The sequence below is a fragment of the Alternaria metachromatica genome (genome assembly GCF_023757995.1).
Source record: "Alternaria metachromatica strain BMP 0045 chromosome Unknown scaffold_4, whole genome shotgun sequence".
Classification (NCBI taxonomy): Eukaryota; Fungi; Ascomycota; class Dothideomycetes; order Pleosporales; family Pleosporaceae; genus Alternaria; species Alternaria metachromatica.
In genome coordinates, this window is record NW_026055495.1 from 683,080 (window position 1) to 705,763 (window position 22,684).

Here is a 22,684-nt window from a genome sequence, read left to right on the forward strand (position 1 = left end):
ACGAAGCAGCTCTTGACTTATCAATCTGCCCATTTTCGCTTTGAGCGCCCGAAAACGAAGTCCAAAGATGAGCGAGATTGGGTGTTGGTAACGCGACTGCGTGGCTTGAGAAAAAGGCAAACATCCATACTGCGACGAAACGAGCCTGGGATGTTGGTATACTAGATTCAGAAAGATGGTCTCTCCCAAGGGAACTTCAACAATATCGTGTAGGCGGTAGTCTCAGGTATGGCCTACTTCGATAGAAAAAGGTCCAAGGATGTTCGATTGATGACTGGGATCATGTAAAAGCCGCACATCCTTCGGTTCCTGCGTTCAATTCCAGGGTCCGTTCAGGAGCATCGCGGAACGGCGGGAGTGAGAGTGGGTCTGGGTCGAAAATGGAGACCTTTTGTCTCCACCAGCCGCAAGCTGATAAGAAATGACTACGACGAAGGGGTTTTGTTCCGAAGCGTGACTCGCTCCAAATAGTGTAGGCGCAGAGAAGTGAAGAGTACGATGGTCGAGAAACGTGCGTTATAATGCCGCGGAAAAGCTGTGATCGTCAGGATGGTGTTGTGGCACACCACCTAAAAGCGGCGGTAGTGATCTAGATGTGTGCATCGTAAGGCTTAGCGAAGAAGGAAAATGTACATGCAGCGGCACACAGCCTCGACGTATCGGCCACAGCGAGCCTGCGATCTGGAAGTGCATCGTCGATGGAGATATTTCGATAACAGTAAGCAGATCGGGTCGATAAGTTGTATGCTCTATAGGCCAAGACACACGCCGCTGGACATCTCCAGCGCAAGGTGGTACCGCCGAGGTGATACATGTAGTCTTCCAGGGTCGTCGGCTGTCCGCGCATCAACAGAGAGACATACGAAGTAGTTTGTCCTGCTGAGTCCATGCCTGTGAAGATGTGTTGCGCGCTGTCGCTTCCTTCTTAGAGGTTTGGCAGGAGAGAGGCAGGAGCGACGAACCGACGACGAGCCGGCGCCGGAGTCGGAGAGAAGATTACAAAGTTGCTGTCGTGACTTCCATTCTTCTCTTCACCTCCTGCTTATTGAAACCACCACAATATCATTATTTCGCATCTTAAACGACGTGGACTCCAATACAGACACGACGCGATTGCCGCTCAGCCGACAATGGGGCAATGCCGAGAAGCCATTGCTTTTAGGCAGACAGCGACCGCGCGCTGATGCGAGAGGCTGAGCGCTATCACCTTCGAGGCTTGAGCAGTGGGAGTGTTCCACAGAACATCTCCTGGGATTCGCTACTGCTGCGGATCTTCCAAGCTGTGCATAAGGCAACTTACCTGTAGGCAGATTCCACATTCCGACCCCAAGGCGCCGCGCTCTTTGCGACCACATTCAGACGGCCAGCGCAAAATGCCGAAGCAGACCCCAAGATGGCTATCAGTTTCATGTCGCACACGACTTCCATGGCAGACTGAGAAGGACCGACGTATGCCGCCTATTGTGCATTCAGAACTGTGTGCCGGCTGCAGCGTCCAGGGCACCCACGAGGGCCACCGGTACTTCTCACGCGCGATGCCGTCATCTGATTTGTACATGGCTCGGCTTCCCGCAATGCCAATCTCTCAACGTATCTAAGGCGGCGAACACGAATCAAGCACCGTGGCGTTCTTTCCTTGTTATCAGCCGAGAGCCGGTCCAGAGGCTTCGTTATGCGGCTCCCATGCTTGGAGCTGGCGGCATCAGACGACCTGTTTCTCACAAAAGATGCGAGCTGTCAGCCGCAAAGCGCCACGCCAGAAGCAATCGCGCCCGACCCCAGAAACCCACGAGCTTGGTGTGACAAATGGCCCGCTACCTGTTGTTCGCATCGCCATGCTCGCATGCAGCCACTCGCCAGCACCGGAGGCCCGCCACGCTGGATTACGTTCCCTTAACTGTCTTTGAACGGCGAGGGACCTGGGCCCTGGTCGCCCACCCCAGTGCTTAACCCAGGCGCGCTTGCCCATGGGCGAACAAGGTGTTTCCGCTGCGTCGCTGAGCCAGGCTTGGCCAGGCCGGCGCAGTAGGGTGGTGCCGTCGACGCCGCTACTGAGGGAAGGCGCATCTCCATTCGCGTGCGACAAAACGAGCGGGGTCGCTACGCAGCAGTGCAGCCGGGGTGGGTTGAAAACTCTGTACCGTCGAATCCCATGCCCAGAATTGCGGTACATGGACTACGCCCCAGGGCGTTAGTCGTCGCCGGTCGCCTAGCGCCCCACCAAACCTCTTTGGACTCGTAGTGGCATCGCAGCGCTCACCACCGAGAGGATCCACAGACAGGGCACACTGGGTGTGCCGCGCCTGTCCTCCGTATAAGTACCGCGCCCTTCACCCCCAGGGTCCTGGCTCCGACCAAGGTCAATCTCACTTCCTCTACCAAGTTGTAGCCTTCCTTCCGTTCACTGGCTTCCAGTGCAACTCATTTTGTCGTAGCTTTTGCTGCTCCCCCACGCGACTGATAGTCGATCCCTCCCCCAAGCGTCGACTCCAGAGCGACAAAACCCATACCAAAGCGACTTTCCATACGCGACAATACTCCCTTGCGACAATTCCCTTTCTGCCTAAAGCGACAAACCCCCCATTACAACCATGGCCGAAGAAAAGAAGTATTCTGGAGAGTACGTCCGCGAGGCGTATCCTGGTGACGATATCCAACATGGCCAGATGACCGACAACTCCGACGACCTGCAGCGTCACCTTGGTAACCGTCAAATTCAGCTCATCGCTATTGGTGGTTCCATTGGTACTGCTCTGTTTGTGTCAATCGGTGGTGCTCTCAACAAGGGCGGCCCCCTCGGTCTACTCCTCGCATACACTGGATACTCTTGCATCATCGCTCTCGTGAACAACGCCATGGCCGAGATGGCCAGTTTCATGCCTGTCTCCGGAGGCTTCATTCGAATGGCTGGAAAATGGGTTGATGAGTCCCTAGGCTTTATGGCTGGCTGGAACTTCTTCTTCTACGAGGCTCTGCTGATCCCGTTCGAGATCACGGCCCTTAACATTGTGTTGCGGTTCTGGAGAGATGACATTCCAGTCGCTGCTGTCTGTGCGGGCGTCATTGTCCTATACGCGTAAGACCTACCAGTTTGCCCTAAGGGTAGTATCCTATGTAAGGGACAAGAACTAATCGCCTCTAGTGCTTGCAACATTCTGGCTGTAAAGGCTTACGGTGAAGCTGAATTCTGGCTCTCTGGAGGCAAGGTTCTGCTGATCCTGATCCTCTACTGCTTCACCTTCATCACCATGGTCGGAGGTAACCCCCAGAAGGATGCTTACGGTTTCCGACACTGGCGCGACCCGGGCCCAATGCCCGGCGGCAGCTCCCTCGATCGTTTCGAAGGCTTCCTCGGCTCCCTTTGGGCTGCCTCCTTCTGCATTGTTGGTCCTGAGTACATTTCCATGGTCTCCGGTGAAGCCAAGCGCCCACGTGCCTACATCAAGACTGCATTCAAGACAGTTTACTTTCGATTCGGTGCCTTCTTCATCCTCGGCGCTCTTTGCGTTGGCGTTGTTCTAGCCTACAATGACCCAGAGCTCGTCAGTGTCTTGGAGGCAGGAGAGAGCAGCGCTGCCGCATCTCCCTACGTCATCGCCATGAAGAACCTCAACATTGGTGGCCTTCCCCATCTCGTCAACGCCCTGTTGATCACCAGTATCTTCTCTGCCGGAAACACGTACACGTACTGTGCGACTCGCAGTCTGTACTCGCTCGCGATCGAGGGCCGCGCTCCTAAGTTCCTGCGCAAGTGCACCAAGAACGGTGTTCCTATCTACTGCTTTGCGGTAGTCATGATCTTCCCGTTCCTGTCCTTCCTCCAGCTGTCTTCCGACTCCGCCAAGGTCCTGACCTGGCTCGTCAACATCATCACCGCCGGAGGTATCATCAACTACATCGTCATGTGCGGTACCTACCTCGCATTCTACAAGGCTTGCAAGGTCCAGGGTCTCGACCGTAAGACCCTCCCTTACTGTGGTTACTTCCAGCCCTACGGTACCTGGTTCGCGCTATGCTTCGAAATTTGCGTTGTATTCGTGTACGGTTACAGCACCTTTGTGGGAGAATTCTCCATCGAGTCTTTCTTCACATACTACACCATGGTTGGTGTTGCTCCGATCCTGTTCGTGTTCTGGAAGGTCCTCAAGAGGACGAAGTGGCTGAAGCCGCATGAGGTTGACCTTGTCTGGGATGCTCCTCTCATCGACGCCTACGAGGCCTCCTTCATCACACCGCCTGTAGGCTTCTGGACCGAGATGCTTCAGCTCATCGGACTGAAGCGCAACGTCCCCGTGGACAAGCGTGCTGTTTGAATTGCTTCAAGCGAAACAGCGAAACCTGTATAGCAGAGATGTTCTGCCATGATCTAACGTCATTGGATAGATTTTCTATCGCCAGAAGCCTATGAGCACTGGCTGCGCTTTTACATAAATCAATACCCATTCATTCTGCGAATCTCGAGCAACAGCGCCTTGCGAATGATGACCGACCTCCGCTATACACATGCGACAAATAGCGAGGCGGAGAAAGATACCCAAGCGACAGTATGCATTGAGCTTCGACTGTGATGTCTTAATTGTGGCATCCGCTGCAATAGCCTAAGCGACACTGCTAAGACGACTATCCAATGCGACACATCCGTACGAGGCCTCCCACGCGACACTACTATTATTGGCAATTCTGGCGGTACGTCTGTTGTCACGCACAGGCTTACCTAGCATCATACGGTCCGAGACGATAGTTGCTTTGTCTCACTAAGGCACGGTCGCAATTACCTCTTAACGTCGATCGGCATTTCGCCTGCGTGGATTGAATAGAGCAAGATATCTGCAGCTTCCACTTCATCTATCTGGCCTCCGAAGAGTCGCCCGATTTTCCCATGTGTGCATCGAACAGACAAACTACAGCGCTTGGCAATGCTTTCCGAAAGTTTCTCCGCTATTGTTGCGATGCGCGCCAGCCCACCATATCTGCCTCGATGCGCCTCGCGTCAGCCCCCGCGTACGCCACTATCAACCCGTATCAGTTCACCAACACCCATGCACGCAGTCGCCTGCATCAAAGGTTGGTCAATGTTTACAGGCCGAATCTGAGGCCTTGAGACCCAGGAACTCGGTCGTGAGGTGGGCATAATGTCTTACATGTCTTATCGCCAAACTTTCGGCGCGGCTGTAGACATCCTTGACAAAAGACCGCGGGAAAACTTGGGTTCTCGATGCAGACAGCCACCGATTCGCTCGGATCATAGATCCTATGCGCATCTAAGTGACCGTGCCTCGAACGCTGCAACACCATTGAGCTTATCTCGGACCTTCGACTAAGGGAAGACAACACCTCAGGCCATCTCCAGCCATGTTCGCGTCGGTGCGCGATATATAACATCGCTCTTTACATCCCAAAACGTTCAACTGATCCCGTCGCCAGCATCCCGGTACCGCTGGTGGCGCACCGCGATCCCGTCTACACCACGCCTCCGGGTTGATGCATTGGAACCTCCCACTGCCGCGAACACACTATTCATGCTGGTTCACGTCGTTTTGGCTCGATGTCCGTACCTTGCAGGACCTTCTCCGCAATTGATAACCTGTTGATTGTCTAACCGGGATTGCCAGACGGCTCCATCTTTCCCCGCATTGTTCACATCGTGGACTGATCATGTTATTGGATTTACGGGAAATGTATGGCTGAAGACCAAGCTTCATCTAAGACTGCGGAACCGCGATACAGCTCTTGGACGCTCTATCTCTTGGTATCAACGTGGGATACTGGATCACATCGCAGAAAGAGGTAATATGGAGCAGTTGTCGCGTACTGACCATTGCAGCTGATAGACCGAACAACGCGGTCCTTCCCCGTCGGAAAACACATCCCTTGTGAAAGCGCAACATCCAGACATGCTTACTTGGCGGAGAAACGCCCAGTGTGGAATTGACACATGTGATCATCGCTAGACATGCGCTATCTATCATTACCCCCGAGACCGTGGTACGGTACACGTTTCTGACGTTGCGCTGTCGCGCGAGCCAGACGCCCGTCATGTGGAAGGGTACCACTGGAGTCTTACGGTACGCTACCGCGGTTCGTATGCGGTACGCTTGCGGCTCAAGATATCTCCGTGGCGATCTGACGTAGGATGGTTTGTCTAGATCCACCGGTGCTGTCATCCTCCATATGAAGATGGGTGGACAGTAGTAGTAGTGTACCTGTGAGTATAGCGGCCCTGAGATTTTTGACCCGGCGTAGAATGCGAAGCATGCCAGACTGTACACGGGCTGAATTAAATGCTTGTCTATAGATTGATAGCTCGTTCGGTCTCGCCCTATAAGATTGATGAAGCCATGTGCGATCAAGTCCGCAGAAATCCTGTAGACAGTCTTCATCAATTCAGGGATGGATGATCAGATTATCTTCAAAATCACTTCCGTAGACCGCATAAGAATCACACGTCAAGCTTGATAACAATGTTTCTACCAATCCGACGTCTACCATCTTACGCCTTGTCATGAAGCACAGATATCTTTGCCTACTCGCAAGCTATGCCACCCTCTCGCTTGACATTCCGTGCGATACCAGTATCATAGCCATGCCCCCAACAATTGATTGATATACACCAGCCTCGTCAGAAAAACACATGTATCGCACTGCTATCTCTCCGAGTGCTATTGCCTGCATGTCACGACCTCATCCCCATTTCCTCAGCCTCACCACGTGCAACCAACCGCGCTAACACCCCATCCGGCCCGTCAGCCCACTCGGCCCTTCATCCAACTTCGCCCCCCGAACATCGGGCCGAATACCTCCACGCACACCAGCTTCGCTTGCGTCCACGTGCGCTCTAGCCAAGAACATTGGCTGGATGCCCAACGAAGCCACGCCCTTTCCCACTCGTCGCAATACCTTGCGCAACGTAAACAATAAGGCCGAGTCTGGGGTATATGAACGGGACAAGAAAGTCGTCTTCGACATGACATCATGCGGAGAGAAATGTCGTAGGGTATGGGTGAGACTGCGGCGTGGTGTGGGACCGGAGTTGTGCCGAAGTATATCCTGGGGTACGTACTCGTAAGACGAGACGAACCACCGGGTGTTGAGGTGTTTATCTTTCACCGCGGGCGGTGGGTTGGGTGTGAAACTCCGGGGTGCTCGTTGCAGTATGGTGTTGACGTCCGGGCTTTGATATGTCCGCCGTTGGTATTTTCTGGAAGTTTGCATGCCGTACCTGCACCTTCCTTCTGTACTAGCCAATCACACTATGATGTCTTACATCGACACATTGTTCCTCATCGAAACCCATACAGCTGCCCTATAGCTTCCTGCATATCCACAGTATTCAGCGTAATCCGCGGTCTGGGATCCTTGATGCGCGTGAAGATTTCGAAAACGAAGTGCGAACCCAGTGTAAGAAGTAGACAAGGTATGACGAGGCGGCTGAGTATACGACCCCACGATATCCGTTCTTCTTGCGCCTTCTTCTCTTTCAGGTACTCCTTTTCTTCCGTGGTACTAGTTGTTTCCAAAGGTATCGATCCCGCTTCTAGAATGGTTCTGTAACTCATTCGACCGAGCCAGATGTGCCATCCTAGTAGCATAGTCGCAGCGGCGGCGATGCTCATCCATGAGGTCGTCGCGTACGGTGATTGCGCTCTTCGTCCTAGTAATTCGTATATCTCGTCTAGGCCTTGTACCGCGCGGTGCATGGTAAGTGGAACGAAGAGCATGGCTGCTGCGAGTGCGACGACTTCTAAGCCGCGCATGCTGAGGCGCTTGAGAAATGTTGTTTCGGCCTTGCGGACATGCCAATGCGAAAGTAGAGATAGCAACTCATTTGTGCGCGGGTGTGTAGTTGACATTGTTAAGAGCATGGCGATGGGTTTGGTCGTGTCCTTTGGTGAAAGTCTGGCGGGCGCGGTGATGCAGGTGAGGTTTGAAGATAAGAATAAGTTTGAGTGGCGGCAGCAATGGCGATACGATGCTGCAGATTCCTAGCCACGAGCAAGTTTCGTGAGAAGCTTCGATATGGTGGATCGACGGTGTCCTGCGGGATTCGCGTCGTTGTCGTCGTGGTTGCTGTCTTTGTCCGGGGCTTCCCTTCCAAGGTTCCTCTTCGTTTGTAGGTGTCTTGACGCAGCTGTGTCGCAATGGAAGTAACGACTCCTACTTCTTCCCATTCACGTCTCTTGGCTCCCTTCGATCGCTACTTCAATATCAATTTGAATCGCCTCCGCCCCTTTCTGTCGCGTCCTTTGCCCGAGTATGACGACTTTCCCACACTCCTGGCTCTGCGATCCGCACAGCACGCGCAACAAGAATCAGAACGTTGCGCAATCCGTCCTCGACTCAATTGAAACTTCCTGCTCAGTTCGTCTGTCGTCGCCAGCAAAGTTCCCCTGCGTTAAACCACACGTCGCGAAAACCACGTTGCGCGATGAACCTCGGCACTTCGCGTCGTATCCTCGTAAACCCGCTGAACGTAAAATCGGTGCCAAGCCTCTTTTTCGCACAGTCCCTTACCGCTCTTCCTTACTGCAAATCTTATGCCGTGCCGTCCGCAACAAAAATACTCGCACTTGCAAGCGCTCGTACAACAATAACGGTTCCGTGTACAGACGTCGTGTAACAGGGGAAGAAGGAATAGAGTTGGATGATGATGCTTACAACCAGTAGCCGTCCTCGGGGTCTTACCAAGTCTACGCCTTGTGATCCGCACTGCGCCGCAGCCAGCAGCAAGTAGGCTGCCTTGCTGAGGGGCGAGGTAAGCGTTAAGGGTTGCCCCGCATCTGCAGCCTTGCGTCGCTAGCTGTTTAGCCTCGTGTCGTGATTGGTGCCCGGGCAGAAAGCGTGCCTGTGGCTGGTCGAGAGTATGGGATGTGGAGATTGGAGTTACGATGCGAGAGGAAGGTGAGTACCTAATGGAATGAGATGATTCGTGTGGTGCGATGGAATATTTGGGTAATAGAGCTGTTATGGTGTGATATTCATTCCAGAACTATTGCTTCTTCCTAACGCGGAAGTGTGCTGCTGGCTTCATGAAGTACATGACTGCGAGAAAATAAGAGGTCTAGAAGTAACAGACAACCACCATCTACACTTTCTATGCGACAAACAACTTCAAGAAGCCAGGCAACAGTACGAGAGGTCGCAAGGCGCTGCGACTGGAATTCCAAGAGTACAGAACACCGACAAAATGCACGCTAAACTATCAATTCATCCACCACATTTGCGCGACGTATGCCATGTCAGTAGAGATGATCAAGCGCCAGGCCCATGATCCTCAAAGCTAACAGCCCTTGCACGCATCGGTTGCTGCAATCCAGCATCACCATATCCCCTCCCTTCATAATCATTTTCAGTCATAACGCCCAAGCTCTTCCAGGTAGCCTTCTCTCTCAAGTCACCATTCTGGTGATTGTTACCGTACAAGCTGGGTGTACTGGCTCGCTGAACCGTGATACCAATGCCTAGCCCTTGATTCCTGGGTAAAGCACTGGTAGGCGTGTTTTCGTACGAGAAGTCAGCCGTGTTGGCCCTGCCGCGGCCATGTCCTGCGTGATTGCCTTCGTCTTGGATTGTGGCTTCACTGTCAACCGCTGGGCCAGGACTGTGACTGAGCATCCTAGCCTTGCCGTTTGATGGACCTGTGACAAAGTCGCGGGGTTGGGGCGGCGAGTCTGCGAATGGCGTGTACGCGGTTTGAACTCTGTTCAAGGGAGGTGTTGGTGTGTGGCTTCGGCTGCGAGGCGCGCCTTTGGGTGTGCCGCCGGGGCTTGGTGCACGGCTGGGGTATTTTGACATGAGACCACCAGTTTCATTGTCGTCGCTATCGTTGTTCAGGGTCCTGTTACCCCATGAGATATCGCGGTTGTGCGAGTGACGGGGATGGCGGCTGGTGTATTGTGCGATGATAAGTAAGATGTTGTCAAAAAACAGTACTGGCAAAGAAGTTAGCATATGGTCTCAGTCTTTCGATAACAAATGTGGAGGACACTTACCTGCAGCAAAGAACAGCACCACCATGGGAATCATCCAATGACTCCCCTTGAACTTGAAACCACTGGTGGTCTTGTCCGCAATGACGACAGAGATTCCGAGTATAATAAGCGTAAAGCCGACAACAACTCTGTTGATGATCTCGCCAAACTCATACTTCGTCTTGTGGATCTTGTTGAACCAGTACATGATCGCGAGCACCAACAATAGACAACCTGCGCCGATGAAGAACTGCATGGTAGTGGTGTTGAAGACATCAGAAACGGCGTCTAGCTTGTTCCGCGGACTAGCTGTAGTCGCGGCAACGGCGTTGAGCTTCGCCAGAGATTCATAATGTGCCTCGTACACGAAGACTTGCGCCCTGTCGAACATATGACGGGTGACGTCGCCGGTTCGATTGTTCCATTCGTCTGATTTGAAGCCGTATGTGGCAGTGTAATTCTCGATTGCAGTGAAGTTCGTGTTCCAGTTGTATGTAGTGTTCCAGGCTTTGCTCTTGAATCTCCCGTTGATAGCGTTCATGCTCTGGTTGAGGTAGTCGATGTAGCTGCTGGTGTCGGAGTAACCATTGGCTGGATCGTAGTAGTTCTCGGGCTTGAAAGACCAAATCCACTTGAGAGCTTGCACGGCTGAGTTCCACACGATGAGAGAGGTGTTTCCTTCGACGCAGAGGAGGATTGCCGAATGCAGTGGATAGTGTAGCAGAGCCCATACTTGTTGGCGCACGGTTCCGAAGCGGTCATGGGAAAGCTGGTCGAAGTATAGCATCCAGAGGAGATACTAACGTCTCAAATTAGTATTGCTGTTGGAATACGGGGTTTGTTTGCATACCAAGAGAAGAATGGCCGCGATGACAGTTCCAATTTCACTCATGTTGTTGCTCGTCTGGCTTTTGGTGATACATGCCACGCTCTTGACCATTCCGATGATACCCTCCCCAATGATGATGAGCGTCAGGAGTTGCAGCCGCTCCGCTAGATGAGTGTATTTGAAACTGATGATGCGCCATATCATGGCGATAAGAAAGATGAGAAGACCTTCAATGATGGATATGATGACCCTACGCATTCTGTTAGTCTAGAAACCGAAGGCGGAGTACATTACATACCATGCGAGTTGTTCCTCAAGACCAACACGGCCCTTGGGAAATACAACCATGGTAACGGCATAGCATATCGCTGCAGCAGCATGTACACCTGCACTGAGCCCTAATGGAATCAAGGTCTGACGGAACATGCGGCCTTGCCACATAACCACAGCGTATTGAACAGCAATTGCGATTCTGCCGATGACGAGTACGATAGCAAAGTTTCGGTACGATTTCTCGACACCACTGGTGCTGTACTTGTCGAAAACTGGGCCGGCATACACAAAGCCCGTGAAGATGCCGAACTGTATGGCTTTGTGAAAGCGGTTCCATACGCAGTCGATGCTGAAGCGCACGTCAAAAAGTGTGACGCTTAGCCAGGTAAACCACATCAGTGTGAAGAGCTTGATGTAGTTGATGAGTGCTAGTAGTCTGTTAGCTAGTGCATCCAAGATGTAAGAGCTGTACATACATTCTGCATCGGTATGCTGATGCATAGCTGTAAAGTACGCAAGATTCGCAACGAAGAAAAGATCGTAGAAGAGCTCGATCGTGCTGGCTTCGGTATGTTGTTTGTAAACGATGATGTTTCCGCGACTTGTTCTGCCATTCCCAGCAAATGTAGTCGTTTCGTTCGAACCGTCGAGTGTGCTTGTGTGGGTGTTGACTTTCTCCAAATCTGAAGAGTTACCCGATACCACTTCGAGGACATCTTCGTTGATGGGACTTGCAAGTAGGGGCAGATAAGTCCTGTCCTTTCCGTGCGCTGCGTGAGTACTGTTGTGACTGCCGGTAGTCTTCCGTCGTAAACTGAAATAACGTGCTAGATCCATGATGATACAAATGGAAGAAACTGATGATCGTGGGTGGTGGTATGACTGAATTGATGAGAGAGCTGAGCAACAAGGCAGCTACAACACCTGAACATATATACAAGACGCCAGCTACGAGGATGTTGCTTCGTGACGGTGAAACATCTGGTCAGATCGCGTCGGTCCGTAATCGACGACGGGTAGCAGTAAGGCCATCGTTGTATGTGGTAAGCCTTCGCCCCGTAACATGGCCAATTTAAGAGTAGCATTGCTGTGGTAGAAAGCTTAAGTGAGCCATCTATACCGAACGATCGTTTAGATCTGTGTATCTGGGGGGCCGTTAGGTCCTGGTATCACGCTTCTAGAAACAATACCAGTGGGGCGCAGGCAACGGAAACCGCGTTGTGTCAACGGAGAGGCTTGCATAAGAGCGAATGCATGCCAGGAGAGGTTGTGTGATCCGAAGACTATTCTTGAAGCTTGCACTACGGAGGCGTCGTTAGCTGTTGGCAAGGAAGCGCCGTCTGCCGTGAGCCTTGCAGATCTGCTGCATGGTGGTTGTTGCACGATACACCTCTGTGTATCGGAGATCGGTAAAGCCAACCATGGCGTCGGTGTGAGCGGTGCAGGAGCATTGAGCCGTGCCGATCTGCCAGGATGACTGCCAATGTCGGACGTACCAGCATGCGCCGCCAAGCTTTCAAATAAGCTCAGTGTGCACAAGTCTTCGGTCTCGCAAGATGCTGCGGACCAGGCTGAGCATTCGTTCATTCGCCGAACACTGTCCCTACTTCGAGCCTGCTGACATTTGCCAAGATAGTGCACATGTTGCTGTAGCATGCCAAGCCATTCAGCTGGCTGGTGAGGTCTCGATTTGGAAGACTATGCCAGCGCAAGTGCCGGGAAGAGCGAATGAGATGCGAACAGCGAACCACGCCCTTCCAGACTAGTACATGCACAAGCGCCTATCGTTCCATGTGGTTACCCAGATGGCAGTAAAGGTTGTAGAGGTTAATGTTATTCAATTCGGCGATTATTAGCAAGTCGCGTCTCAAAATGCCTGCACAGTTTCAGCACATTTGAATCATTAGATTCCTTTCGCCCAAAGATATGCATATCCGCAGCTCAGTGACCGAAAGAGGAGCTTTGCCACTGAGTTGGCTATTTCGAGAAGATGATCGGCAAGCGTTCGTGATCGAATTTAAGACGTCGCAAAGCCCTTGCTGGAGATATTTTGGCGTCCACGGTTGCTATCTTCGTGCCGGTTCAACGTATTCACTGGCTCCCTCCTCAAAGTCCTCATCTGATGAGCTCTCATCGTCGTCTTCGTCTTCGTTTTGGGCGGCCTCGTAATCGTCGTCGAGCTCGTCATCGTCATCATCCGGAACGGGTGTACTTGGAGGTGGACGCCTGGAACGTAACACGCGACCGGTGCTGTTGGCTGCAGCATCAAGTCTGTTCACTTTGGCTCTCACTCTGCCCTGTCTACCTTCCCTTTCAAAGTTGAGGGGCCATTCCAGCTCGAGAGCCTGCTGCCTGGTGCCAGCATTATCGATAATCCAGTTATACGGCTGCTTGAGTACGATCTCGGTACGAATGACGAAGGTTCCCCAGCCTCGAGCTTCGTACTCATAAGGCGGCTTTCGGATGATGACGTGGGATCGTCGAAATGTTGGATGCTATCATGTGTTAGCTCTGTAACGATAGGAAGTGGGCTGCGCGCAGGTGTTTCGAATTGCACGCCTCCGTGATCTTCTTGGACTCCCATGAGGCTATCATCCGCATCGAGCAGTCGTGTATTGAGCCACCCCTTGGCTGAGACGAAACAGGAACTGAGAACATACCAGATAAATATGCACTTCCTTAATCAAATCCGGCCTCGACGTGCGCACAAAGAACGTCCAGTCATGCTCGTTATCGTCACCAGCATTCCTAATAAGCCTATGCTTATTCCCTATGAGCATCATGACGCCCTCAAAGCCATCACGTCCGATACGTGACCCCCTCTCCTCTTCCTCTTCAACACGCCTTTCAGCATACGTGATAGGATATTTCTGTTCTAACTGTCTTGCCAACGCGTTATCCGGAGTTGCGGCAGTACGCGTCCTGCACATGGGACAGTTGCACTCGAGGTCGTACGTTGGATCGTAGTTCGGATCGAAGTCTTCGAGGTTCACGTCCCAACTGGAGGGTTCGATGGAATACGTGTTGGAGGTGTCGGACCATTGTGCCATGCAGGACGCGCATAGCAGATGGTTGCACTGGGTTTTCACGGGCGTGAAGAGGAGGAGCTGACATATCTGGAGTCTGTTAGCAAAGATACGCGATTTTGCGTGTTGCGCTTACGGGGCAAAGGTCATCGTGCGCGACTTGTTCCGGGTTCGAAGGTGTTGCTGCTTCGGCCATGATGCGACGATGAGGAGACGAAGAGAAAGATCAAGTGATTCCAGTAGGAGGGCAGTCTTTAGCTGCCGTCCCTTGGTGTATTGGCGGCATGGCTCGCGTCGTGATGTTGTTATCGTCATTGGTTAAGGCGTCCTCCAGGCATCAGTCCGCGCCGCACGAATTAAGGCGGGGAGGCAGCTCACGTGATCACGCGACAAGGTTGATACAGCCGATTCCAACATGCACTCCCATTTCGCGCAACAGACGACTAACTTCATCAAACGATTCTCGCCGCGATACCCTCCCCATCCAATGAGATGTACTTTCCCAACATGAACCCTGCTCCGACTCTCCTATACCTCCTCTCGCCCCTCCCCGTCGTCCCCTGCGTCGCTGTGACAAGCAAGACGTAGTATCGCCTCAGCAGATTCGAGCTTCCGCCCTTCATTTTCGCGACAATGACACACTGAGTGACTTGACCGTCGCTCGCGCTTGTCCTCTCAGCATCATACGTTATCTTGACCTCCTCTGGCAATCTCCCCGCTACTTTAAAGTCGCGGACCCGAGCTATGATGGCGATTTCGTCCTCCTGCGGACTGGTGTCTGTCGTGGAATGTTTGTTGCCACCACGAGTCCAAGGCGGGATTATCTCGGTGCGCTCCCAGTCTGCTTGGTCGAAAGGCGGATCGATGTAGTCTATACCACCTCGGTACGCCATCCAGGACCAGCTTGGGACTTTCAACTTGCGCGCTGGTGGGAACTCAATCGTGGGCATATTCGGAAGATCCCCGTTTTCTTCGCCGCGTTGCCACAAGAGACTCCGATGGAATAGTCCGCCGTCTTCTTTGTCGCCATCGTCAAAGATGCCAAACGCTCCTTTTGTGTTGAAAGCACTTTGTAGACGCTTCTCGAGACCCGCAATGGCAAAAGGACGGTCGGAGTAGCGCGTGAAGTCGAGACGAGAGTATTGCTTGTAGAGGCCTTGAAAGTAAGCAATCTTCCGTGCGCGGTTGGCCCGCATGGCCTTGTTGGGGAAGTTTGGGTCACCAAGGAAATCGGCCATATTGCTAGGCTTTGGGTTAGTGATGATTGAGCAAGCGATATGTCTTGTCATGACTTACTTATGCAGTTTGGCCAGGGTTTCGCATCGAACACCTTGGCCGCACTCGAAGTATGTCTGGTTCTCCGTGAAGTAGATGGTCCGTCGTGCCAGCGCGCGCTCTTGCAACACCCAACCTCTCTTGTTCAAAGACCCCTCGATGACATCTTTACTGAAGTTATCGATAGTCTTGCAGACGAAGAAGGGCTTTTCGTTGTCTCGCTGAATAGTAATATACTCCCGCTGTGGCCTGGAATCAAGAAACCCATCACCTTGGTTGCTTGCTCGGCTTGCAGCGAGTACACAATATGCTCCACTAAAGACTGCCTCCATATTCTTAGATTCCTCGTTGAAATCTCCGTGTTCACCTTGGATGATGCAGAGCGAATCTACCCACAAATAGCGGATGCCAATCTTCCGTGTGCATTTGACGGCGTCATGAAAGGTTGCTGGGAGCTCACCTTCGGGAATGGCTTCAAGGTATTGCTCTAGGTTCTCTGGCAGAGTACAAAACGGTGTGTACTTCGAGGTGTCTCCCCAGGGATGTGACAGTGCGATGTACTGTTTGCTCGGGATGTGCTCTCGCTTCGTCTCGAGGAGGCGCAGCATAGGCGTACCGATAGTGCCCACGTCGAGGAGTCTGGTCGGCAAGCTATGGGATAGCCCCTTACATCCTGCGTGATTCGTATCGCAATCTTTGAGCCACAGCTTTATGATGCTGAAGAACGCGTCCGATCCAGCTTCTGGGAGCTCTGGGAAGCCAATCTGGATTGGACACGGGAGATCTGTTTCTGGGCTTCTGATCAGAGAAAGAACAGGATACGAGTCGCCTGTCATGATGATATTTGATTGGTCTCGCTGGAATACCGCCCGGTCTCCTTTGGGCTCTTCGGCTTGGTTGTGAACTTCATACAGCATTCTGCACAGATCACATTCCGGCGCACGATCTTCCAATGTTGACACCCGCTCTTCGATGCTGAAACCGCCTTTTAGGAAATCTTGCGCCGAGCATGAGCCACAGAGTCGATGTTGGAAGCGTGTCTGTGGTATGAATTCTTGTATGCCGGTACTTGCGACGACTTTTTCAGCGAAGTTGTTATCGATCTGAAACTCCCAGTCTTTGAGAGGCGGAAGGGTGTAGTCAGCGCCGATAGGTTTACCAAGCACTCCACTTTTGAGTGACCCTGATGGCGGCAGGTTGTTCAACGGGAGATTGGCACTGTTGGGCGATAGCATTGGGGCCGTGAAGGTTGGCGTTCTGACGTTGGTGCGGTCTTTACCGGTGAACATATAACCGGACATATTCTGCTTCCTCAATATGACATCAAGTTCGTCCCGAAACTGCGCGGCCGTAGCTCGATAGCGTGTGATAGATTGACCGAGTGCTGGAGGAAGCAGAGGCCGGCCACTCAGAGTCCCACTCTTCCTATTGGGTGGCAAATTGACGACTAGTAGCATCTCGCGTACAATCCTGAGCAAGTCTTTCGTCGCCGAGATGCGCCCTGCTGAACATTCCGGATCTTTGTTCTGAATATGGTCCATCCACTTCAGGACAACAGGGTGAACTCTAGCACTTTCCGGTTCGCTCGCATCCAAGACTTCGTAATACTGACAAATCTGTTGTGCATTCCCCTCGATCTGTTTGTAGAAGTTGTTTAATTCGTCATTGCCATACAGGATCCAGATGATGAACTCGAACGTGATGCATCCCATCGACCAGATGTCGTAGAGTCGGGAGCGTGCGTTTTCCCCAGTAACGGTTTCTGGCGCTTCGTACCGTCGGGTACCGTACCTGGTGCTTGTTGCCTTTCCTCGTTCTTGCGTCGCCACTACATGCCGCTTAGCCAAACCCATGTCTGCGATCTTCAGAGTCCCAAGGCCAGACTTAGATCCGTTAGTAAGGAACCGTAGGATGTTCTCCGGCTTCAGATCGCCATGCCTAATGGACTCCGCATTTCCCGCGTTCTTGTAGTCGTCTACCTCATTGTCAAGCCCGTTCTCGCTACCGGCATCACTTCCGCCGCTCAGATGCGATTCCACAACGGTTGGGTCGTTCACTCGTATCGTCAAGCCATTGGCTCCGCTATCATGTTCTGGACGCCCGCCGTCAAAATTATGTAGTCGGTCCAAGGCGTCGACAATACCTCTGAGCTGAACGATGGTGTGTTCGATGATACAAGCGTTTGGAGCCTCTCGTAGCGTGTGGTCCCAAAAATCACGTAAGCTATCCCCATCAGCCCAGGGAAACATGAAGTAGCGGCTGTGACCTCTTCGTATAGCCGCTATGCATTTCACGATGTGGTCATGATTGAGCTTCCTAATAGCTTCAAGAGCAGTAGCTTCGAAATTCCATGCCCTGTCAGTTCCGGCAGCTTGTTCTCCTCCTTGCGGCACTTTCAGCTCCTTAAGAGCCACCTGTTCAGAGATTTAGCGGACTGAAGCAGGTCATATTACTGGCAACGCACCTGTTGTATCTCAGGATATTCATGGTGATCTTTGTGTATAGTGACTCGATATACCGAACTGAAAGCGCCGTCCTTTGGAACTGCCCCATCTGAAGTGAATGGGAATATGCATTGCGCTTTCAGGTCGTAGCCGTACTTTCGTTGCACGAAGACTGGAGCTAAGCACTTCCACTGATTATCTCGAAAGTTAAGGATTTTGAGTTCACTCCAGACCTGCGAAGAGAACACATCCTGACTCGTCGGTTTGTCAACCACTGGTAAACTTTTGTCCGTAAATCGGCATTTTCGAAATATAGCCATAGCTAGCAGAAGACGAGATGGATCGAAGTCGCATTGTATGGTGATAACAAACAGCTTTGGAGCCTTCTGACGGATCCATGTTGCAAGTTCAGACCGACGTCGGCGATCCCATTTAGCAGCGAGATCTTTTGAGTATACCTCGATCTTGTCCAGCTCTTGTTCGATCGCTGCTTGGACGACGACCTCTTTGATCGCATTCTCTGGCAGGTACTGGCGGTCTGGGTCGTGGAACGTTGCTAATACACATCGTCCGAGTATAGTGCCGACTAGATCAGAACCTGATATCGCAGGCAAATTGTAGTCGTCTAGGTCATCGTCGCTCAATTCGTGCGCTAGAGTAGGTGCTTCGATGTGTTTCTCCTGGTTGTTGGCTAGGTTCTCGGGTCGGGTCGGCTGGACCGCGCGCGCTTTGGTTCCCCGCACCAGATAGCCAATGACGAAAACGGCCAAGACCAGGGCAAGTTGGGCAAGCATCGCGCTGGTACGATTCACGTGTGTCCCTTCAAGTCTGTCCTGGACATGCGCAAACGGAGTATGCTAATCTTCGGAAAGTTTGCTGGCTGGGACGAGATCGCGGTCTTCCAAGGTCAATCGTAGGGGTTGGCAAAGCCAGGTTTCACGGACACATGTAACACCTTATGACATGCGGTTAATCTGCAGAGCCGCCTGCAAGCTGAAGTCCGATTTGTGATGGATGTGCGCCACATTGCTAAGATGATCAAATCAGAGTACAAGCCTCGGGATGTTGATGCCGTGGGTGACGCTCAGCCTTGTGAACGATGTTCAGCTCAGCTGCGAAAGACGGCAACATGGCCCGAAGCGTCGAAAGGACGCAGTTAATATTGGACCCCACAGGCGAGGTGCAGGTGGACCCCACCTGTTCCCTGAAGCGCATGAACGCCTACGTGGGAGAGGATGAAAAAGCAATTGTGCACACCGCTCGTAATCGCACACGCAGTGATCGACGGGCTCGTCGTCGTTGCATAGCCGCGCGACATGAACCGCGAATACCTGGATTCTCTCAGTACTTTGCCGAAGCCAGGATGATGTGCAGCTAGCTCAGACCGCTATAGCAAGGAAATTCGATGCGCAAAACACCTCCAGATTAGTTCCAAGTCCCCAAAGCTTGCTCAGTAGGAAAAACTCTCGTTCAAAATCACGACTCATAGCCTGCTTCTTGCTCATCAACCGGCCCAGCACAACGATGGTCTCAATCAATCCATTCGAGGTTATGCGACCAAAGGAGACTTGAGTCTGGGTATACGGCTCAAGCGTCTCCTTCTCGATGTGATCGGTTGTACTGCTGGAGCTTCTGACCTTGGACTTGGTGGATCGTCTTGTATGGCCTCCTCCAGTGCTGACGTTACATATTGCTGAACAGAGGAATCAGTACGCCTCATGTTGCACCAAGGGTTGCTCATCGTCGCATAATCCGCATTGCGACGACACCTGTCGTACAGCGCGTCTAGCGATTGCCACACATATATGCAAGACTTGCGCTCCATCGAGTCAACTACCAGCATGTCAAACTGAATCAAATTCAGTACATCGTGCAGGTAAAGGGTACAGTTTGGGTGTCGATGTAGCTCATCGATGAACTATTTCATGTTGTTAGTGGTGTGCCATGTCGTCGAAGAATGTAACCTACGGCAGTGACTCTCGGATTGACCTTGGCTCGTATTCCAGGAAGTTCAGGGTCCTTCTCCACTTCATAGAATGTATCAATAGTCGTAAATCGAAGAAAGTAGTCGGTCATTGACCGTGACCGTTTGAATCTTTTCACGAGCTCACGGCCCCCTAGCAACCACGTTACGAACTCAAGGTAAACGCAGCCCAAACACCAGATATCGTAAGACTGCCGCATGTACGCGTCAGGCAGATCGCATTCGGGTGGTCGGTATGTCATCGTGTTGGGCCGTTCCCGACGATCAGTCTTGCTCTGCAATGAATGTATCTCTGCTTGTCCGAAGTCGGTGATTTTGAGCGTCCCCTGCAATGTACAACCATCGTCATCGCTATCGCCGTCGTCATACCAAAGGATATTGCTGGGGTTAATGTCCCCATGGCGGCCGTATACTTTCTTTCGTGCATTGCTAGAGTGGTTGAGCTGATGGCTAAGCGAGGGCAGGCTGTGATCGCCAAATTCGTAGTGGGATCTGAGTGGGCTCGTCGGACGCTCTTTTACACCATTCGAAAGCATCGACGAGCCCGTGTCGACACGATCAATTATTGGCGCAAATCTCACACTCTTTTCCAACGGAGTTGAAATACTCCCGTTAATTTCTGCAATACGTTAGCTCAATAAAGGGTGCTGTTAAGCGAAGCAATGCCCACAAAGTGGCAACAAAGCAGTTGTCTTCGGCTCTTTCGCTATTTCCGAAGTGACGTACCGTATGAGTATTCTGATTGCTCTTCCTCGATCTTGAGCTGAGGTTTGGTGAACGATAGTAGCTTGTGAAGTTTCGACAGGCCCTCGACAAGCCCGCTACACTGCTTGGCAAACCAGTTGACATTGTTGTGATGAAGGACCGGGTATGGTTTGAGCTTCTTCCAATAGTCGAATAGATCGCCTTCCGCGCGGTAGAAGATCAGATTGAATCTGTTGAACTGTTCATAAGTTGCAAGCAAGGAGACTATGTGTGGATGACTTCGCCCGCCACTGAACTTCATCAGTATCTCTATTTCTCTCTTGTAAGCGTCGCGATTTTCGTCGTGAACTTGTTGTTTGACGGCGAAGCCGCGCTCGCAAAGCCGCTTATCACTGAAATTGTGGTGATCGGAGGGTATCTTCACCATGATCACTTTCCCGTAGCCACCAGTCTTGTCAACAGACTGACTCAAGGCATTGCCCGGGGTGAGGAAAGGGAGGATGTGCTGGTCTTGAAGTTTGTAGTTCTTTACTACTCCGTCGTCGTCGGGTGGCGAAAAGTATGTCGCAAGTAGCCACCACTGATAGCGTTGGAAGTTCTCAAGCTTCAAGGGTGACCACTCCTTGAAGCAACCACGAGGAACACAGATCTGACCGCCTTTGCGATACAATTCGCCGGTTCCGTCATGTTTCACGAGGGGTAGATCCTGATCCGTGACTCCCTCTCTCACGAAGTCCACGATCGAAGAAACAGCTTCGATTAGCACCAAGAGTGCAAATATTTTGCGGAACGTCGTGATTTTGGTGGTTCCCTTTTGCCTTTCATCCTCACTTTCTGTGCACACTATCCTTGCGTAAGACTGTATTTCTTCGGATGAAAGCCGCACCGTGGATTGCGTCGCAGTCCTAGTTAGTTCTCGCGTTACAGCGTCGACCGTTATCACATGACGCAATTTGGCCTTGGGAATGAATGTCTCGATCTGGCCCTCGTTGTCTCGTGTACTCAGACGCGCATCCATGATCTCTTGTTGTAGCTCATACCTATCGCCTAGGGGTGGCAACGAGGCTAATGACTGCGCTAGGTCCTCGTCGAATGAGACTTCTGGGGGCGAAAGATTGCGCTCTTCACGCAATTGCTGCTGATCACCAGCGTCTGAGATATTTGTGACGCTTAGTTTCGGTGAGATCAAAAGGTTCCGACAAGCCGGAGGACCTAGTGACGACGTGTAGGCGCGCACAGGATCCCATGACTCCTCTGAGAACGACCGGGAATGGCCGAGTGAGGTAGGCTGAAGGGACTCTGATCAGAAAAGCTCGGCTATAGTCTCTCATGATGAAGCATACCTCGTCACTTTCCCATTGTGCATCCTCTGCTCCAGCTTCTGTGTCATGGCCGGGCAAGGAGACCCCTGTTGGATGGTGATCAATCCATGTTATGGATGAGGCTGGTGAGCCACGATACTGCGCAGTCGGCCACGCGATTCTTTCTGCGTGCGAGTCGATGGCATGCGAGTCACAATCTGGTGATTGTGACTTACGCAAGGACCGGGGGCTGTCGTCATCATGTACGCTACCGTCCGATGACCTAAGGAAAGAGTCACGACGTGGCGTGGTGTATGAGACTATTGGATGCTGATTTGGTCTAAGACCATCGTCGCTCAGGCAGTGAGCGCTTGAATCGAGTCGATTGGCAGGTGGTGGCGAGATGTGCCCAGATCCCAGAACGGGAAGCCGCGAACCAGGTACCAACACGTCAGACACCAACTGATTTGGTATGAATACACCCTCTCTTGCTTCATTCGGCGGTTGCAAGTTGTGGGTTTCGGGTTGAGCCGTACGTTGTTCTGTGCCCCGTAGGCTTAGAGGGGCGGGGCCTTTGACCGGACTCCGACGCGCCTTGTTTGGCGGGGCGTCTGCCCTGAACACGCGCATGTCGAACGAGGGAGGCATTGTCCACTGCACAAAGACAACTGTCTGAGTTTCGAGACAGCCCCTAGGGCGTATCGCATTGTTATAAGGGATGCCTCATGGAGGACCTTGAGCCGCACAAGGCTGAGCGGTCAGTCCTTTGTGGTAATCGCCCGTCTTCGAGTCCAGTGCCTGAGGTTGTAAGATGTGGCTGCCTCACTGCCGACCTATCTTAGCCGGATGCAACTGATTGGTTCCACAATGTCTCAGCCG

At 52.2% G+C, this 22,684-nt stretch overlaps 6 protein-coding genes across 6 annotated transcripts; 1 reads left to right on the top strand and 5 right to left on the bottom strand.

Moving 5' to 3' along the window:
* Positions 1 to 2,591: 2,591 nt before the first annotated feature.
* J4E83_002593 (uncharacterized protein) lies at positions 2,592 to 4,313 on the top strand (the record flags this gene model as incomplete). The annotated part of the gene is made up of 2 exons (XM_049329537.1): positions 2,592 to 3,076; positions 3,143 to 4,313. The coding sequence occupies 2 exons, from the start codon at positions 2,592 to 2,594 to the stop codon at positions 4,311 to 4,313; spliced, it is 1,656 nt and encodes a 551-aa protein (XP_049191216.1).
* Positions 4,314 to 7,280: 2,967 nt separating this feature from the next.
* Positions 7,281 to 7,718, bottom strand: J4E83_002594 (uncharacterized protein; the record flags this gene model as incomplete). The annotated part of the gene is made up of 1 exon (XM_049329538.1): positions 7,281 to 7,718. One exon carries the CDS (start codon positions 7,716 to 7,718, stop codon positions 7,281 to 7,283), a length of 438 nt encoding a protein of 145 aa, XP_049191217.1.
* Positions 7,719 to 9,954: 2,236 nt separating this feature from the next.
* Positions 9,955 to 11,907, bottom strand: J4E83_002595 (uncharacterized protein; the record flags this gene model as incomplete). Its single annotated transcript, XM_049329539.1, has 4 exons — positions 9,955 to 10,767; positions 10,819 to 11,047; positions 11,096 to 11,498; positions 11,547 to 11,907. 4 exons carry the CDS (start codon positions 11,905 to 11,907, stop codon positions 9,955 to 9,957), a joined length of 1,806 nt encoding a protein of 601 aa, XP_049191218.1.
* A 1,229-nt stretch (positions 11,908 to 13,136) lies between these two features.
* Positions 13,137 to 14,292, bottom strand: J4E83_002596 (uncharacterized protein; the record flags this gene model as incomplete). Its single annotated transcript, XM_049329540.1, has 3 exons — positions 13,137 to 13,565; positions 13,731 to 14,186; positions 14,233 to 14,292. The coding sequence occupies 3 exons, from the start codon at positions 14,290 to 14,292 to the stop codon at positions 13,137 to 13,139; spliced, it is 945 nt and encodes a 314-aa protein (XP_049191219.1).
* A 256-nt stretch (positions 14,293 to 14,548) lies between these two features.
* J4E83_002597 (uncharacterized protein) lies at positions 14,549 to 18,609 on the bottom strand (the record flags this gene model as incomplete). Its single annotated transcript, XM_049329541.1, has 3 exons — positions 14,549 to 15,338; positions 15,393 to 17,785; positions 17,836 to 18,609. 3 exons carry the CDS (start codon positions 18,607 to 18,609, stop codon positions 14,549 to 14,551), a joined length of 3,957 nt encoding a protein of 1,318 aa, XP_049191220.1.
* A 1,896-nt stretch (positions 18,610 to 20,505) lies between these two features.
* J4E83_002598 (uncharacterized protein) lies at positions 20,506 to 21,894 on the bottom strand (the record flags this gene model as incomplete). Its single annotated transcript, XM_049329542.1, has 2 exons — positions 20,506 to 21,673; positions 21,848 to 21,894. The coding sequence occupies 2 exons, from the start codon at positions 21,892 to 21,894 to the stop codon at positions 20,506 to 20,508; spliced, it is 1,215 nt and encodes a 404-aa protein (XP_049191221.1).
* Between the last annotated feature and the right edge of the window lie 790 nt (positions 21,895 to 22,684).